The sequence below is a fragment of the Mastigoproctus giganteus genome, chromosome 1 (genome assembly GCF_048544385.1).
Source record: "Mastigoproctus giganteus isolate SK-2022 chromosome 1, ASM4854438v1, whole genome shotgun sequence".
Classification (NCBI taxonomy): domain Eukaryota; kingdom Metazoa; phylum Arthropoda; class Arachnida; order Uropygi; family Thelyphonidae; genus Mastigoproctus; species Mastigoproctus giganteus.
The window spans coordinates 199554708-199574099 of record NC_143575.1 but is presented as its reverse complement, the minus strand read 5'-3'; the positions used below and the strand labels follow the sequence as shown (position 1 = coordinate 199574099).

Sequence of the window (19392 nt, the reverse complement as noted above, 5' to 3'; positions counted from 1 at the left end):
AGCCATAATTATGAGAGCATCCTTAGATTCAGGGGAGATCCCCATGGACTAGAGATGTGCAAATATATCCCCAATTAAAAAGGGGTTCAAAGGGCGACACAAATAATTATAGACCTGTTGGTTTAACTTCTGTTCCGGGGAAAATAATGGAGTCTGGTTAAAGAAGTGATGCAGGATCACGTAGACAAGACTGCAGTAATAATTCAGACACAAGCATGATCATAAGGGAACTGGATGGAAAAAAATAATTTTGATATCAAATACTTGGATTTCAGGTAAGCTTTTGATACTGTTGCACATGGAAGACTGCTGTACAAATTTGAGCAGTATGGCAATAAGGGCAAGTTGCTGCAATGGATAAATCGATGGTTGAGTGGGAGACGGCAGAGAGTGGTAATAAATGGACACTGCTCTACATGGACTAATGTTATTAGTGGAGTCCCCCAGGATTTGGCTGGGCCCATTGTTGTTTTGTGTTTTTATCAATTATATCGATGAAGGTATATCAGGCTTAATGTCCAAGTTTGCAGATGATACAAAGGTTGGCAGGGTTGTTAATGGCAGTAAAGACAGTATGCTACTGCTACAGGATCTAGAAAAGTTGGGCAGATGGGCTGAGAAATGGCAACTGAAGTTTAATAATGACAAATGCAAAGTACTGCATATGGACAGCAGTAACCCAAAGGAAACGTACCAACTGTATGGTACTACACTCAGGAAGGTAGAGAATGAAAAAGACTTGGAGGTAATTGTGCAGTCAGAAATTCTCTGAGCAGTGCAGATGAGTGGCCAGAGCAGGTCATGGAGTTTTTTCAATGATATATAGGAATTTGGCAAGCAGGGACAAGGGGATGATTATCCCATTGTATAAGGCAATGGTCAGGCCACACCTTGAGTACAGGTCTGGAGGTCTCATTTTATTTGGGAATGACGTAGAGTTGCCAGAATGAGTACTGAGAAGGGCAACAAGATTGGTGAGAGGAACAAAGGCGGTGGTCTTACCAAGAGAGGCTTAAATTCTGTTAGTTGCAGCATCTGGAGACTAGGCACTTGTGAGGTGATCTGATTGAGGTGTACAAGGCCTTGAATGGTTTGAGCAGGCTTAATGCTGATGAGATACTTCCACTTGCTCAAATTAAGAACCTAAGGGGGCATAGATTCATATTGAGGAAAGATGTGTGGAAGTTTGCCTTTAGCTAGTGGGTAATTGATTGCTGGAACACACTTCCATCTGTTGTTGTGGAAGTTGATAGCTTAAATAAATTTAAGGTTGAATTAGACAAACATCTGGAGTGACCAGATGGGTGAAATGGGAAGGGATTTTTTTTTTGCTGCTGCTGTATAAGCTTGCTTTCTTCCATCATATGGCTCGACTAATGCTAATGTCATAAGCTGTCAATGGGAATGCAGTGTTTGCTGTCTGAATGAAAGTAAGTGCAACCAATAAATAACTTGCACAGTCTGCTGCTTAATGGAGACGTCTGTAATAGGTCCTATGTCAACTTATCTTACATCTTTTATGCAATGCTAATTAACAAAAATTATTTCCTATTTCCAAGTTTTGCTGATCTGTACATCTTAATTTATTTTGTATACAAAATAAATTAAGAAAATTTTTTATTATAATAAAAACATAAAAGAACATTTGTATAACAAAAAAAGTAAAAGAACATCTTATATAATAAAAAATAAATGAATATTTAATAATTAAGTAAACATACCTTCTCCAACCCCTATCTATAAGATTTTGATAATCTTGTACAGTCAAGCTATGACCCCACATACCTGAGGAAATAATAACATTGATATATGTATAAAATTTTAAAAACTCATCAATCAGAAAGCACATACAAGCTTAATATTATACCGTACAAAGTTCAGTGAAGTGGGCTGTCTCAATTTAAGAATCAATTAAGGCTCTTAGGTAAAAGTTCCATACTAGATAATGCTCAAAAAAACCTTGTAATGGCAAAATCTAAAAACTGTCTGATACTGCAAGCTCTAATAATATACATTCAAGCAAAAATTTCAAAACGTTTGTTGTAGTGCACATAAGTTTCCTAGTTACCACTAGGAAACTTGTGTGCACTACACAAACTTTAAGAAATTAGGTAACATATACAGTGCATTACATTTCAAGAATGTCTGGTTTTTTTCTTTATATTAATCAAATTTGTTAATTTTGTTTGAAAAGTAAATAAATTTTTACCAATCAATTACTAATTTAAATAAAAGTAATTATTTTTGCTCCACTACACATATTTCACAACATAATATTCACTCTGCAATGTACTTTCCTATAGAATTTTAATAAAAAATGGAATGCAACATATATTCCAGAGATCTGCGATTAATAAATATTTCATTATTTATATATTTAATAAATTGATAACACTAAACAAACTCTTCAAACAGCAACCACTTTCATACGCATAGTGTTTAATAAAAGTTTCATTATTTAAATTACTTAAACCAAGACATTTTATTTTCTCTGTCTGCCTTATTGCCCATTTATTCCTCCAATCAGCATGCTGCAAAACAACATGCTTCAATTACAGTATATGAATAACCTACGCGTATATCAATAACCAGTATACACGTATATCAATAACCAGTATACACGTATAACCAGTATATCACTATACTATGCATATAACCAATATATCAATAACCTATTAGTCATTCTACCTCGTAGCATGAGGCCTTTGCCCTTAAATACTTTATAGTCTATATCACTATGCACCATCAGGCATCTCTCATATTGTGAAGTTATACTTCATAACTGGGTTGTCACTATTGTAAAACCAGGATACCTGCCAATCCCCCGAAGAGCAGCCAACAAGTTTCGAAACAGTGCTGTCTGGGTGGTGGTATCCGCTGAGAATAAATAACAATAGTCTTCTCCACTGGTGAAGTGTTATTTATTCCAGGTAGTACAATACTATGGCAACTCGTTGTGAAGGCAGTCACAATATGCAATATAACAAAAATGATGCCAATTTAATTAATTAATTTAACTACTTTGGTAGATAGCTGTTAAAATGATGCATTTGCACTAACCTACATATTAGTAATTCTACATCGTGGCATGAGGCCTTTGCCCTTAAATACTTTATAGGCTCTTAGAGGCATAAGTAAAATGAATGAAGATGAAATTTTCACAATTATAAATGATTCTAGAACTAGGGGCCATAATTTCAAGTTACGGGGGGAGATGTTTAGAATAGACTGCAGGAAGTTTTATTTTAGCCAGCGAGTTATAAATTACTGGAATAAGTTACCTGCATGGCTGCTAGAGGCTGACAGTTTGGGGAAATTGAAAGGTCAGCTGGATAATTACCTACAGGAGGAGGGAAACACTTAGGTTGTCCATTTCTTTTTCTCTTATTTATTAATTATTATTTTTTTTCTTTTTCTTATTATTATTATTTTATTTTATTTATTTTTTTGTTATTTTATTATTTATTTATTATTATTATTTTTTTTTTTTTTGGCTGGTGCAGCACAAGCCATAGGCTTTCTTGCACCATGTGGCCATTGCTAATACTAATACTAAAATGCTAACCAAGGAAAGTGGAAGATAAATTGTTGAAGTTAAACATAAGGAAGGCACCAGGGATGGATAGGATATTTTTTTGGTAGTTGTTGGTGCATCGGCTTCTGTGGCCATAATGCACCTCCCAAGGTTTTTGCAGTACTTTGATCCAAGCCCGAGGCGGGAATCAAACTCACGACCTTTGGGTTGCCAGGCAGGCACTTTACCCACCTGGCTAGCCCGGTCGGCAGGATAGGATATATCCAGGAGGTGGCAAAGGAAGTAAGCAAACCCTTAGCCATAATTATGCGAGCATTCTTAGACTCAGGAGAAGTCCCCATGGACTGGAAATGTGCAAACGTATCTCTAATTCACAAATGGGGAGCAAAAGGTGACACGGGTAATTACAGACCAGTTAGTTTAGCTTCTGCTCCGAGGAAAATAATAGAGTCACTGGTTAAAGATGCATTGCAGGATCATCTAGACAAGACTGTAGTAATAATTCAGACACAGTATGGGTTTGTTAAGGGCAAGTCTTGTCTGACAAATCTGAACGATGTGGTTACAAAGGAACTGAATGCAAAAAATAATTTTGATATCATATACTTGGATTTCAGGAAAGCTTCTGATACTGTTACGCATGGAAGGCTACTGTACAAATGGGAGCAATGTGGTTTTTAAAGGCAAGTTGCTACAATGGATAAAAGGATGGTTGAGTGGGAGACAACAGAGAGTGATAATCAATGGATGCTGCCCTTCGTGGGCTAATGTTATTAGTGGAGTCCCCAAGGGTTTGATGTTGGGCCCACTGTTGTTTTGTATATGCATCAATAATATTGATGAAGGTATATCAGGCTTAATGTCCAAGTATGCAGATGATACAAGGGTTGGCAGGGTTGTTAATGACAGTAATGCCAGTGTGCTACTGCAACAGGATCTAAAAAAGTTGGGCATATGGACTGAGAAGTGGCAATTGAAGTTTAACATTGACAAATGCAAAGTACTGCATATGGGTAGAAGTAACCCCAGAGAAATGTACCAACTGTATGGTACTACACTTAGAGTGGTAGAAAATGAAAAAGACTTGGGAGTAATTGTGCAGGCAGATATGAAGTTTTCTGAGCAATGCAGACAGGCGCCAGGGCAGGTCATGGAGTTTTGTCAATGATATATAGGAATTTTGCTAGCAGGGAAAAGGAGGTGATTATCCCTCTGTATAAGGCAATGGTCAGGACAAACTTTGAGTACTGCATACAGGTCCAGAGGCCTCATTTTAGGAAGGATGTAGAGTTGCTTGAGTGAGTCCAGAGAAGGGTAACAAGATTGGTGAGGGGAACCAAGGGATCCTCTGACCAAGAAAGGCTTAAGTTCTACAAATTGCAGTGGCTGGAGACTAGGCACCTGCAAGGTGATCTGATTGAGGTGTATAAGGCCTTGAATGGGTTGAGCATGCTCAATTCTGATGGGATTCTTCCGCTTGCTCAGATTATGAACGTGAGGGGGGCTGTTGTTATTTGGTTTTTAGGAGCATTAGCAACTAAGGCCATATTGCTCCGGGGATAGGCGGTGGTTATTCCCTGACCTTTCCGCATCCTCCGTATTTGGTGGTCACGGGCTCGAACCCCGGTCTAATCAAGAAGCGTGTGCTATGCACTGCTGCTCCTGCCCACCTGGCTACAGAGGTGCCCCAACGTGAGGGGGCATAAATTCAAATTGAGGAAAGATAGTTGTAGAATAGATGTGCAGAAATTTGCCTTTAGCCAGCAGGTAGTTGATTGCTGGAACAGACTTCCATCTGTCGTTGTGGAAGTTGATAGCTGAAATAAATTCAAGGAGGAACAGGAGAAACTTTTAGAGAGAAGGGATGTGTGAAATTGTGGATTTTTTTTTTTTTTTTTTTTAGCTGAGGCTATATAAGCTTATTTTCTTGCATCACAAGCCTCTACTACTACCTGTGTTCTTCAACTATTTGACATTAGTCAAATTATTCTATGATATAAAGCAAGAGCATAATGACTAGCTGCACTACCATAAAACATTATGAGTGCATTCTGCATTGATTAGATAACTCAAGAGGTGCATGCTAATTTTAAATTCAGGTTTTTTTTCCACATATGCATATAATTAACAAGTTTAGGTGAAACTTGTTCCTGCATTTTTACTATTTGTACAATAACTAACAAAGATTTTTGAAGTTTTCTTTGACAAAAATTAAAGCTAACACTTTTATTGAAAGTTACTGTGAATTTCAGCGGTGTGGGCCAGCTAGACAAAGGGAACCACTGAAGGTCATGTGGGAATTTGAAGACTCCATGTGATCAACTCTGGATTAAGCAACCAGTTAAACATTCAAAAAACTGTAATCTATCATGGAAAAAAGTTTTCTCACATATTTGTTCTGTCGTGAAATAATCTGTCTTGTTTTAGGTAACAGTTCAAAATACCTATGAAGCTCCACATATATTGATTTCTACAGATGGTAAGCATCAATGCTGAAGATATGCAGAAATTTGCCTTAAGCCAGTGGGTGGTTAGTTGCCGGAATGAACTTCCATCTGTTGTTGTGGAAGTTGATAGTTTAAATAAATTCAAGGAAGTAGTAGACAAACTATTGGATGGAATGAATAGGTGAAATAGGAAGTGTCTGTCTTTTTTTTTTTCTTTTTGTGGCTGATGCCGTATAAGCTTGCTTTCTTGCATCATTTGCCACTACTAATGCTAATCAATCTAGGATGCCAGGCAATTCCCTAACACTTTTTTTAAGCAGACAAGGCATCCCTGACTTTTGTAAGGGACATCCTGGCTGCTGATGTAAGGTTTTCCCTCATTATTGCATCTCCTTGCTGGATTTCATAAGGTAAGTGCATTGGTGGATTTCAGCTATAAGCTGCTTCTTCAAAGTTTTGACATTACAATATTTAAAATACTATAATAAATACATGTATAATAAATGTAATAAATATACCACACATATTGTTACTTTATTCATTTCTTATTTATTTGTTTTTTATTCAAAATGTATTTTTACTACACGGCCAACTCCCACAAATAACATTTCATAGCAATTTTCCTTCTGTTATAAAAATATAAACCATAGTAGCATACAGAATAGTGATTATGCAAGCAAACATATTAGATAATTCCCTAATACTTTTTTTTAAGAAGACAGGGCATCCCTGACTTTTGTAAGGGGCATCCTGGCTGCTGATGTAAGGTTTCCCTCATTATTGCATCTCCTTGTTGGATTTTTTTTATTATTATTATTAGCCATATGGTGCAAGGAAGCCTGAGGCTTATGCTGCACCAGCCAAAAAAAATTTGAGTTACCCTGTGTGTGTGTGTGTGTGAGAGAGAGAGAGAGAGAACTATAAGAGACTCACCAAGAAAGAGAAGAATGATGATATCCAGCTCAGGACCCTGGGTTTGCCAAGCCCACACTCACATGTGTGAGCCCCTGGAGGTACTTCATAAGGTAAGTGCATTGGTGGATTTCAGCTATAAGCTGCCTCTTCAAAGTTTTGAAATTACAATATTTAAAAACTACAATAAATACATGTATAATAAATGTACAAAATTGTAATAAAATATACCACACATATCATTACTTTCTATATTTTTTATTTATTTATATTTTTTATTCAAAATGTATTTTACTACACGGCCAACTCCCACAAATAACATTTCATAGTAATTTTCCTTCTGTTATAAAAATATAAACCATAGTAGCATACAGAATAGTGAGTAAGCAAGCAAACACTGAATTTTGTCTTTGGATCTTATGAAATTTAAAAGTCATGCTTAATTTGTGCATTCTGTGAAACACCTGTGAAGAAAATCTACTTGTATATGCTATACAGCAATACAAAGCAATAACAATACTAAAAATATTTTGAACGCATAAGTCTTTTAGTAAGTGAAGATATATCAATTTCTCTTGGCCTTTGAAAGAATTGAATATCTATCCCAATAAAATGCCTTAGGTTGTGTTTGTTGTTTTTTTTAAGGAGCATTAGCAACTAAGGCCATATTGCTCCGGGTTATGCGGTGGTCATTCCCTGACCGTTCCGCATCCTCCGTATTTGGTGGTGACGGGCTCGAACCCCAGTTTAATCAAGAAGCGTGTGCTACGCACTGCTGCTCCTTCCCACCTGGCTACGGAGGCGCCAAAATGCCTTAGGAGCATTTATTGCAGCTAATTATTATTAGCCTAAAAATAATGCTTTAACAAGTGAAACCACATGCATTTACACTGCCCTACCATTAATATCCAGATACCCCTCCGTTGATAGTTGGTCACATCTTACCCAAGCACTACATGTCAGACAACTATAATTATGCTTATAGGTCTCCAAGGAGACAGTAGTATAATTGTTATGATATGCAAGATGCTATGATCAAAGAGTTAACACACTTACAGCACTGATAATAACAGAGTGCCATAAGCAGTCATTCTGTATGTAACATTTCAGTGGCATTAAAGACCCCTAGGTCAACAACTGGCAATATGATCTGCTAAGTGAAGCAAATTCGTGCTGAAACTGTCATGAAAACCAAAGTTGGTGGTGAAATGTGACACGAGAGCCTTGTAAAGAATTATCACTCAGAAAGCAGGTCGACATTGTCGTAGCACACAGACCCTCAGTGAAACAATTGGGACATATGTCAGCACCAACACAATGCATAGGATACTGCATGATGTAGGTTATTACAGTTGTGCAGCCATCAACAAGCCACTAATAACCCCAACTAATGCCATATGCCATCTAGCTTGGAGTAAGATCCACATTCTTGGACCACAGACCAACAAAAAGCAACACTTTGCAGTGCCAAGTCATGATACTTGATCTACAATTCTGACAGTCATGGCTGGGTGTGGCAGATATCTGGAGAGAGCTACCTGCCATACTATATCATTCTGACAATCAAGACATTACATTTCAAGGTTGGTAGAGGCAGGTTGATGATCATGATTTGGCTTTGGGACCATTGGTTGTTTTGGACAAAACCATGAATGCTGAGATCTGTTTAGATATCCTAAGCAATAATGTATTATCAATTTTGTGGCAGCATGTTGGGAAAGCCCATACACCTGTATCAGCAGGGACAAAGCTCCATATCATACTGCTCCCATTATGATGGACTGGTTTGAGGACATGAGTATTGAAAAGTTGGACTGGCCAGCCAAAAGTAGTGAACTCAATCCTACGGAGAACCTCTGGGATGAAATGGATCATTGAGAGAGGGGGGGGGGGGTGCATGAGGAGGCACTGCCCCAAAAAGCAGAGCTGAACTGGTTGCCACTTTAAGGGCTAAATGGCAGAAAATACCTGAAAACATTTGCAAAATCTACGCAAGAAAATATGACATGTGGGCTCAAATATTTAAGGAACTAAACTAAATTTTGGAAATGATGAAGCTTAGTAGATATTTGGATGTATCTTGTTTGAAATCTTCATGACACTGTATACATCGATTCCAACACTGCAACTTTTGGAAGCATTCCCAATAGGCATCTTTTGGAATTGACAATAGTTTTGTTTGGAATTCTACGTGATTCAAAGATCAACAAAGCCTCTGGTGAGTATGGGCTTGTCCTGAGCTGGATATCATCGTTCTTTTCTTTCTTGGTGATTCCATTCTACTTCTGACACACTCTCTCTCTCTCAGGGTACCTCGGAATTTTTTTTTTTTTTTAGCTGGTGCAGCATAAGCTGCACCAGCTTATGCTGCTTATGGTTCAGGCTTCCTTGCACTATATGGCTAATAATAAAAAAAAAAAAAAAAAAACATTAACAATAAAGTAGCAGAAGGGTGACAATTAGCAGTCGAGAAAAACCACAACTTTTCGGAATCAGATTGAGACAGAACACATTTATATTTTTATGATTAAAATTTCCGGGAAATATTAATAAATCACATAATCTATAAATTTTACTGCAAAGGCAGAAACGGCACACTTGAAGCACGAAAAACATTGTTATAATTTGTTTACATAGTGAAAGAAACACCACAATTAACCTACCATGGGAGTAATTTGCATCTCTGGATTTGCAATAGCCACATCGATAGCCTTCTCGCCCCGACAAATATTCAACAACACTATAAACGGACATTATAAATATTTACTTATTATCATCAATATCAGATTTACGCTATCCTATAAACAATATTTAAATCTAATTCTGTTGAAATGAAATCATTAATTTTAATGCGTTCCCCAAGCCTTACGCTACCTCAACCATTAATTACATCTAGTTTCGGTACGATTTCAGCAGTGGCACTTACTGTTAGCGCCCTCTGTACTAATTCTGTTTTTTTTTTTTTTTTATTATTAAATAGTCTACCTACTATAAGATGATAACTGACTCACTTGATGGCTTAGTACTGTAGTATAAAGAATTGTGGCGTGAACTTATAGTAGCAGTTGTGGTGATCGTGGCGGAAAGCAACATGTTATCATGGCTGTTTTAAGTAAGCTTAGAGAGTTGTCATTACCGTATAATTGTTATGAAGTGGGACATACGTGGACCCCATATTGTTCACAAGCAGCTCTAGAAGTAGGAACGTTATGTTTCATTGAATCTGTAAAATTATATACTCCGTTATACTTGGTGAGTATTCGAAGCTGAAAATTAATTTTAATATACATACCGTGTATTGCTTTTTATTCAAGTGAGATAATACCAATAATCACATATTTCACGTACATTAAATTACATGGAGTTAGTGGTTGATCCCACAACTATCGCTACTGTATTAATTGGTAGCTTTAAATTGATGCATTCTTTACGAATAAACCAATTGGAAAATACTTTAAAATAATATTTATCTGGTCATGCACCTCGGATGCTTTTAGTAATAAGATAAGAAAAAAAAAATAGCAGGTTAATTTGAGTTGTAAGCATCTGCGGGTAAAAAAATGGATCAATAGCGCACCCGGAATTTTCTCAGAGGGGGACTGAGGGCACGTGCGCTGCTTTGACCTTGAAGAGGAAAAAAAAAAATGCTTTTTTGTTTTGGTCGAACCTCTTTGGAGGGAGGGGAAAGGATGAAACCCAGCAGCTAACCTCTCCCCTGGGATACTCCCTGAAGAAGATTCATCCAATTTCAAATATATCATAATTAAGTTACACACCTGCTCCACCGACTAGCTCATGATTCGTACCGTGGGCGCTTCGGTGGTGTTCCGCGATCCATACTTACTAGTGACCGGTGATGTATTATTTTTCGGAGAAAATGTTTGCCTTCAGTTGCCTAATGAAAATTTTTAAACTACTGATTTTTCAATTTACAGTTCCTCTGATTGTAAGAAACAAATGTGGCGTTTTGTGCGTTAAATGTGCAGGTTCGGGTGTCTAACATTTTATCGCTGTAAATATTTATTCATTCAGAATATACACAGACTATCATTGTTAGCAGTGAACTAACAGAAAATACTAAAAAAAACGCGGTGATTTTAAGATTAATTTGTACATTGATATATCGCGTCAGAGGCGTAACTAGGATTTTTGGCACCTATGGTCAATTATCAGTAATGTGCCCTTGTTTTCATAATTTTTATTAAATTTTAATAATTATATAATAATTTACATATTATAGTATTAAAATAATATTAAATTGGTTAATATTTGTTTTATTAATTTTATTTTTGTTTTATTTAGTTATCTTAAATTATTAGTATCAATATTGGCTTAGTGAAAGAAAGCCAACCTTTTTCAGTATCACCTGAAAAAAAAAAAAAAAAAAAAAAAACCCTCTCCCTGTATTTCCCTCCTTCTGCAGGTACTATTGAAGCTGGAGTTTGAATTTACCCAAATCATCAGCCTCAGTTACCCATCGATAAATTCAAATTTATGGCTCCTGGTTCTAGTGTCATTAATATGTGAAAATTTTGCAATTTTATTATCCCCATTCAGCCTTGTAAAATTCACTCATAACTCTGCTCTGTAAGTTGTCTGGTTATCAAACTTTATAGTCTATGTACCCAAAGTTGAAATCTAACCTGGTATGGGCACCCTCTTGCCAATTTCAACAGACAGGCTGCCAATTGGCAAATTTCACAAGACACCTTCATAGAACAGTACAAATCTTCGTACTGTTCCATAAAGCTAGTTTTTTTTTTTTTTTACTTGTGGTTTCTGTACTTGGATGTAATGTCAAGTGCAGTCTCAGAATTAAACTACTCTACAAAATCTTAAATCCACCCTATCATGCAATATTATGTCTGCATCATTGTTAGGGCTTCCAAAACCTCTCCCACTTTTAAGACCTCCTTCAGAAGAGGGCAGTAAGGTTAATTAATCATCCATCCCCAACAAAGTCTCTCCACTCTGTCTCATAGATGTTCTGTTTTTGCTGTGTGCCTTTTCTATAGATACTTCCATAGGCCTAGTTCTTCTCAATTGGCATCTCTAATTCCCCTACCCTCTTCCAAAACATTCTGAACATGTGTCACAACTAGTGATTGATCGTCTAATTTCAGACTTACAGAACAAACTTTTCTTCTTCATTTATCCATTCAATATCTGGAAAGTTAAAATCCCCCATTATAAGACATTCTGATTTACTGACCCACTCTATTTCTCTGCACAATTCCTCATTATACTGGCGCCTCCGTAGCCAGGTGGGCAGGATCAGCAGTGTGTAGCACACGCTTCTTGATTAGACCGGGGTTCGAGCCTGTGCTCACCGAATGCGGAAAGGTCAGGGAATGGCCACCACTTATTAACATTAGTAGAGGCATTTGATGCAAGAAAGCAAGCTTATGCAGCATCAGCCAAAAAAATAAATAAAATAAATAAATAAAAAATAACCACTTCCACTTCACCCCTCTGTTTGTTCGAAATACCTGTCCAGCTGAGATTTAAACTTATTTAGGCTATCAACTTCCACGACAAGCGATGGAAGTCTGTTCCACAAACCACCCGCTGGCTAAAGACAAATTTCCGCACATCTACGCTACATCTGTCTTTCCTCTATTTAAATTTATGCCCTCTCAGGTGATTATTCTGAGCAAGAAGAAGAATCCCATCAGCATTGAGCATGCTCAAACCATTGAAGGCTTTATACACCTCTCTCAGATCACCTCGCTGGTGCCTAGTCTCCAGACACTGTAATTTGCAAAACTTAAGCCTTTCTTCGTAAGCGCACCCCTTTGTTCCATTCACTAATCTTGTTGCCCTTCTCTATACTCGTTCCAGCAGCTCTACATCCTTCTTGAAATGAGGCATCCAGGCCTGTATACAGTACTCTACGTGTGGTCTGACCATTGCCTTATACAAGGGAATAATCACTTCCTTATCCCTGCTAGAAAAATTCCTATATATCATTGACAATACACCATGAGCTACTCTTGCACCTGTCTGCACTGCTCAGAGAACTTCATATCTGCCTGCACAACTACCCCCAGGTCCCTTTCATTCTCTACCACTGTCAATGTAGTACCACAGAGTTGATACGTTGCTCTGGGGTTGCTGTTTCCCATATGTAGTACTTTACATTTGTCAATGTTAAACTTCATTTCCCACCTCTAAGCCCATCTGCTCAACCTTTACAGATTCTGTTGGAGCAGCATAATGTCAGTAGTGTCCTTGACAACCATGCCAACCTTCGTATCATCTGCAAACTTGGATATTAAGCTTGATATACCATCATCAATATCATTTATAAATACAGAAAACAATAATTGGACCCAATACTGAGTCCCGAGGGACTCCACTAATAACATTAGTCCACAATGAGCAGTGTCCATTGATTACCACTCTGTCTTTTCCCCCTCAACCATCCCTTTATCCATAGCAGCAACTTGCCTCCATCGCCACACTGCTCCAATTTGTGCAGCAGTATTCCATGTGCAACAGTATCAAAAGCCCTTCTAAGATCCAAGTATATAATATCAAAGTTATTCCCTGCATCCAGTTCTTTTGTGACTGCATCATAGTATCCAATCAAATTGGTCAGGCAAGACTTCCCCTTAACAAAACCATGCTGTGTCCGAGCTATAACTGAAGTCTTGTCTAGATGATCCTGCAGTGCTTCTTTAACCAGTGCCTCCATTAATTTTCCTGGAACAGAAGTTAAACTCACAGGTCTATAATTACTTGTGTCAGTCTTTGATCCTCCTTTGTGAATTGGGGTCACATTTGCACATCTCCAGTCTGTGGGTACCTCCCCTGAGTCCAAGGAAGCTCTCATAATTATGGCTAAGGGTTTGCTTACTTCCTTTGCTGCCTCCTTTAATATAACTGGATAGATCCCATCCACCCCAGGTGCCTTTCTTGTATTTATCTTCAATTTCTCCTCCACTTTACTGTCAGTTATTACAAGATTCTCTAGCTTATTGCCAGAGTTGAATACACCTCTGGCATTCCCCTCGCTGAATAACTCCTCATGTGTGAATGTTGATGCAAAATATTCATATAGTTTGTTAGCTACCTGAGCAGGATCATCAACAGTTGACCCATCGATATCAAGTGGACCAATCTGATTCTTCTCCTTCCTTCTAGAGTTTATATAAGTAAAGAACTCTTTGCTGTTTTTCTTTACATCCCTTGCCAAAGATATCTCGTAATCTGCCTTCGCCTGCCTAACCTCCTTTGTAACTTGGTTACAGATCAACTTGTATCTATCATAGGCTTCTGTGTCACGTGTTAATTTGTATGTATCCCATGCATTTTTCTTCTCTGCCATATGCCTCATTAGTTCATCTGACATCCATTTTGGCCTAAACCTTGAACAATATTTCTTAGTTGGTATGTAAAGCCTAGTAGCTTCCAAGATAAGTTCTTTGAATGCTTCCCATTTTGAATTTGCTGTTGGTAACATCAGTTGGTCCCACTGTATAGAATTTAAATACTGTCACAGTCCATCATAGTCGCCTTTACGAAAGTAATAACCCTTCCCTTTACCCCTAATGGTAGTTACCTCTTTGAGTAAATCCCACTTCAGCACACTGTGATCACTACCACCTAGTGGTTCATTTATCTGCAGATTCTTAATGCATGAAGAATCACTACTGATAATCAAATCAAGAGTATTACTCCCTCTAGTTGCCTCCCGAAAATGCTGATGTAGAAAACAATCATCCAATAAATCCACAAAAGCCTTGCTAGTGTGTGAGTGACCAACCCCCAAATTCTAGTCAATATCTGGGAAATTAAAATCCCCCAAATTCTAGTCAATATCTGGGAAATTAAAATCCCCCATTATAAGACTCTCTGATTTACTGGCCCACTATTTCCCTGTACAGTTTCTTATTATACTCATCAGAGTCATTAGGCCTATAGCACACTCCTACTCTCAATTTTGATCTCCCAATGCTTATGTCACACCAAACTGACTCGACACTGCACTGTCCAGCGATGTCGACTGGCTTCACTTCCTTGGATTTTATGTATTTCTTAACTAATAGCATTACCCCTCCTCCCTTCCTATCCTGTCTATCCTTTCTGTAGACATTGTACTCCCCAAATTCAGAGATGTGGTGTCACGTGCGTGACACTACGTCTCTGAAATCCCAACAATATCTGCCTTTGATGTTTTGAGCAATACCTCAAATTCATCAAATTTATTTACTAAACTCCTAGCATTGGTGTACACGCAAGTATACATGCACCTGTTCTTTTTCTTAGCTACCCTAACACAACCCATGTGTTTACTTGTACCCCAATGATTCCCAGCAGTCTCTGAAATATCCTGCATCTTATTTTCCAGACTGCTGCTCATTCCAATAGAAGCAGTGCAAGAATCACTTTCACCTCTGCCAGTGGCTACTGTTAATCTATTAGTCCTGGAACCCCCCAATCTGGCAGTTTTCCAACCCGCCTAACACTGCCTCGATAGCATCAGCAAACATTCTTGCACCCTTTCTATTTAAGTGTATCCCATCCCTGTAGAAGCAGTCTCTCCTGTTAACAAGTACAGACCAGGCTGAAAAAAATTCTGCCTCTTCAGCCTTGTACAATCTTTCCAGGGCTGAATTGATCGACATGGCTCTCATCATATACTCCCTCCTGTCGTGTCTGGTCAGAATTGCAGACACTTTCAAATTCAACCCTAATTCACGGCTTTTTTTCAACAGTGACCTGTACTCGTTAAGTAAATCAGCCGGTCTCCTACTCTTAATATCATTAGTGCCAACGTGTACAACTATATCACCTTTTGTGCCCTTAAAAGATGATATCAGCTCTACAACATCATCAACCTTTGCCCCTGGCAGATATACCCTGGTCCTGTTCCACCTATCCTTCTTACAAAGCATGTTTCCCTGACAATAGTCCCCAGCAACTACTAGTTCCTTTGGGACCAGTGCATTCTGCCTTGGGGGCTGCCGGTGTGTTGCGTGATGACCAAGTGCAAGCTCTGGCATTGGTATGGGCAGCTGAGAGCTTGATGGGCCCCTCACTTTTAATCCTTCGAGGGCATCCACCCTGTCCTTCAAGCTCTCATATAGGCCCATAACAACGCTGAGTTGTCGCCTGATTTCCTTACACTCCTCGCATCGTGCACACACAAAGACATCCCCCATGGCAGTATCATGTCCCGTACCCGGCTGCTCCACAAACATCAAGCAAGTAGTGCATTTTAAAAGGCTGTGATTCAGAGGGCAACTTCCCCCCTCAGTTCTCCCCTGAGCCACAGCACTCCCATTAGCTTGAGCCTTTTGCTTTGCTGCTCTGGTCTGAGTCATAATTTCGATTTAATTTCAATAAAATTAATTTCAGTACAAAATTAAAACCCTAAACTTGTATCCCAACACAGTTATAACGCTATATTTATGTTTCCGTATGGAGTGTTATCTACAAAATCCCCTTATATAACTTACGTATTAAGTTAAGTATTAATTATTTATTTTTTTAATTATTTATGTTATGTAACCTAAGTCGTTATATGTATAGTTAAAAGTACAATTTAATTGACAATGAAGTTCAAGATTAATAGTTTACTGATTAATTGACAATATTATGTACTATACTATACCATATTAAGCTTATATGGCCTTAATTGCTAATGCTCCTAAAAACCAAATAACGAACAAACAAGCTCATTATACTCATCAGATTCATTAGGCCTATAACACACACCTACTCTCATTTTTCCTTTCCCAGTGCTTATGTCACACCAAACAGACTCATCATTGCATTGTCCACCAGCATTATTGGATGCACTTCCTTAGATTTTAAGTGTTTCTTAACTGACAGCGTAACCCCTCCTACCTTGTCCTGTTTATACTTTTTTTACACATTGTACTCCCCAAATTCAATTTCTGGACTGCTTATATCTCTGTGATGCCACGTCTCTGATATCACAACAATATCTGCCTTTGATGTCTTGACTAGCACTTCAAGCTCATCAAATTTATTAACTATACTCCTAGCATTGGTGTACATGCAAGTATATGTGCACCTATTTCTACTCTTAGTTACCCTAACTCAACCCACATATTTATTTGTTCCACCATGCCTCCCAACAGTCCTTGAAACTCCATTGCTTTGCTTTCCATGCTGCTGCTCATTCTAATAGAAGCAGTGCAAGAATCACTACTCTTAGTTTCTACTCTTAGTTACCCTAACTCAATCCACATATTTATTTGTTCCACTATGACTCCCAACAGTCCTTGAAACTCCATTGCTTTGCTTTCCATGCTGCTGCTCATTCTAATAGAAGCAGTGCAAGAATCACGTTTGCCTCTGCCTGTGGCCACTGTTAACCTTTTAGTTTGTGTATCCCACCCAAGCCAGCAGTTTTCTGACCCACCTAACACTGCCTCTATAGCATCAGCAAATATTCTTGCAACCTTTCTATTTAAGTGTATCCCATCCCTGTAGAAGCAGTCTCTCCTGTCAAAACACAGACCAGGCTGAAAAAAAGTCTACCCCTTGAGCCTTGCACAGTCTCTCTAGGGCAGAATTGATTGACAAGATTCTCATCATATACTTCCTCCTATTGTATCTGGACAGAATTGCAGACACTTTCACATTCAACTCTAACCTGTGATTTGTTTTTTTTTTTTTTTTTTTTTTTTCAACATTGACCTGTACTTGTTGAGTAAATCTGCAGATCTCTTAATCATAATGTCATTAGTTCCAACGTGTACAACAGTATCACCTTTTGTGCCCTTACAAGATGATATCTGCTCTGTCATAAACCTTTTCCCCTGGCAGACATACCCTGGTCCTGTTCCACCTATTCTTTTTCCACAATATATTCCTTGTTTCCCTCTTGATTGTTTTAAGAAGTCTTTATGTGCTGTAATGTAATAACTAGATCTTATGTATAGCTTAGCTTAATTTTCAGCACTCACCTCATAGTAATCAGCTTAGCTGGTGGAGGGTTTTACCACATACATAGTGGTTATAGGATTCTAATACTTCATGGGGATTATGGGTTTAAATTAAGTTATGGGCTAAAAAAAATTTTTTTTTTTTTTTTTTTTTTTTTAAGAATGGAGGGTGCACCTTCCATGGTTGCCTAATTAAATTAAATTGCTTGTTTCCCTGACAATAGGGTTAGGGTCGCCAACAATAACTAGTTCCTGTGGTACCAACACATTCTGCCTTGGAGAAAGCCTCTGTGTTGCCTGATGCATAGGAGTGAGCTCTGCTGTTGAGCTGGGCAGCTGAGAGCTTGATGGGCCCCTCATATTAATTTCTTTGAGGACATTTACCCTACATCTCAAGCTCTCTTAGACTCCCATCAGAATGCTGAGTTGGCACCTAATTTCTTGACACTAGGCATCTAGCACACAAAAAGACATCCTCCTTGGCTAGATCATGTCCTGTTTTAGAAAGTTCAGCAAACATATTACATTTTGCACATTTTTTGAGACTGATGCGTTGAAGAATCGCCCCCTGAGTCACAGCCCTCTCGCTAGTCTGATCTTTGCTTCGCAGCTCTAGTCTGGGTCATGATTTTTGTTTAAATACAGTTTAATTAACAATGAAATTTAATAAGATTAATAAATATTTTTGATTAATTGGTAATACTATACTTGGTTAACAGATTCCTAATAGTCTTATGGCAGATATAAGCTTGTCTGTAATCAAGTCACAAAGAAGGTTAGGCAGGCAAAGGCAAATTACGAGAAATCTTTGGCAAAGCATGCAAAGAAAAACAGCAAAGAGTTCTTTACTTACGTAAACTCTAGAAGGAAAGGGATGAATCAGATTGGACCAATTAATATAGATGGGTTGACTATTGATGATCATGATCAGGTAGCTGATAAACTGAATCGGTATTTTGCATCTACATTCACACATGAGGAGTTTTTCAATGAGTGAAGTGCCAGAAGTTTATCAAATTCTTAACAGGAAGCTAAGTGATTTTGTAATAACTGAGAGCAAAGTGGAGGATAAATTGTTGAAGTTAAACATAAAGAAGGCACCTGGGGTGGACGGGATCTATCCAGTTATATTAAACAGGGCAGCAAAGGAAATAAGCAAACCCTTAGCCATAATTATGAGAGCTTCCTTGGACTCAGGGGAGGTCCCCATGAACTGGAGGTGTACAAATGTTTCACAAAGGGGGTTCAAAATATGACACAAGTAACTATAGACTTGTTAGTTTAACTTGTGTTCCGGGAAAAATAATAGAGTCACTGGTTAAAGAAGCATTGGAGGATCATCTAGACAAGACTGCAGTTATAGTTAAGACACAGCATGGGTTTGTTAAAGCATTGGTCTTGTCTGACCAATTTAATTGGATACTGTGGTCACAAAGGAACTGAATTTAAAAGATAATTTTGATATCACATACTTAGAGTTCAGGAAAGCTTTTGATACTGTTCCACATGGAGGGCTACTGTACAAATTAGAGCAGTATGGTATTAAGGGTAAGTTGCTACAATGGATAAAAGGATG

At 38.0% G+C, this 19392-nt stretch overlaps 2 protein-coding genes across 3 annotated transcripts in view; one reads left to right on the top strand and one right to left on the bottom strand.

Annotated features, from left to right (window-relative positions):
* Positions 1-9762, bottom strand: part of Ate1 (arginyltransferase 1) — a 169158-nt gene extending 159396 nt beyond the window's left edge. For both annotated transcript variants that reach the window (XM_090375480.1, XM_090375488.1), the window contains exons 1-2: positions 9558-9762; positions 1722-1785 (exon numbers count right to left, since the gene is read on the bottom strand). In XM_090375480.1, coding sequence (XP_090231606.1) covers positions 1722-1785; positions 9558-9648 — 155 coding nt within the window. In that variant the 5' untranslated portion in view covers positions 9649-9762. The remainder of the gene's footprint in view (positions 1-1721; positions 1786-9557) is intronic.
* Positions 9763-9952: 190 nt separating this feature from the next.
* LOC150091443 (transmembrane protein 135-like) overlaps positions 9953-19392 on the top strand; it is a 190440-nt gene continuing 181000 nt past the window's right edge. Inside the window, exon 1 of the mRNA XM_090383962.1 lies at positions 9953-10146. Coding sequence (XP_090240088.1) covers positions 9994-10146 — 153 coding nt within the window. The 5' untranslated portion in view covers positions 9953-9993. The remainder of the gene's footprint in view (positions 10147-19392) is intronic.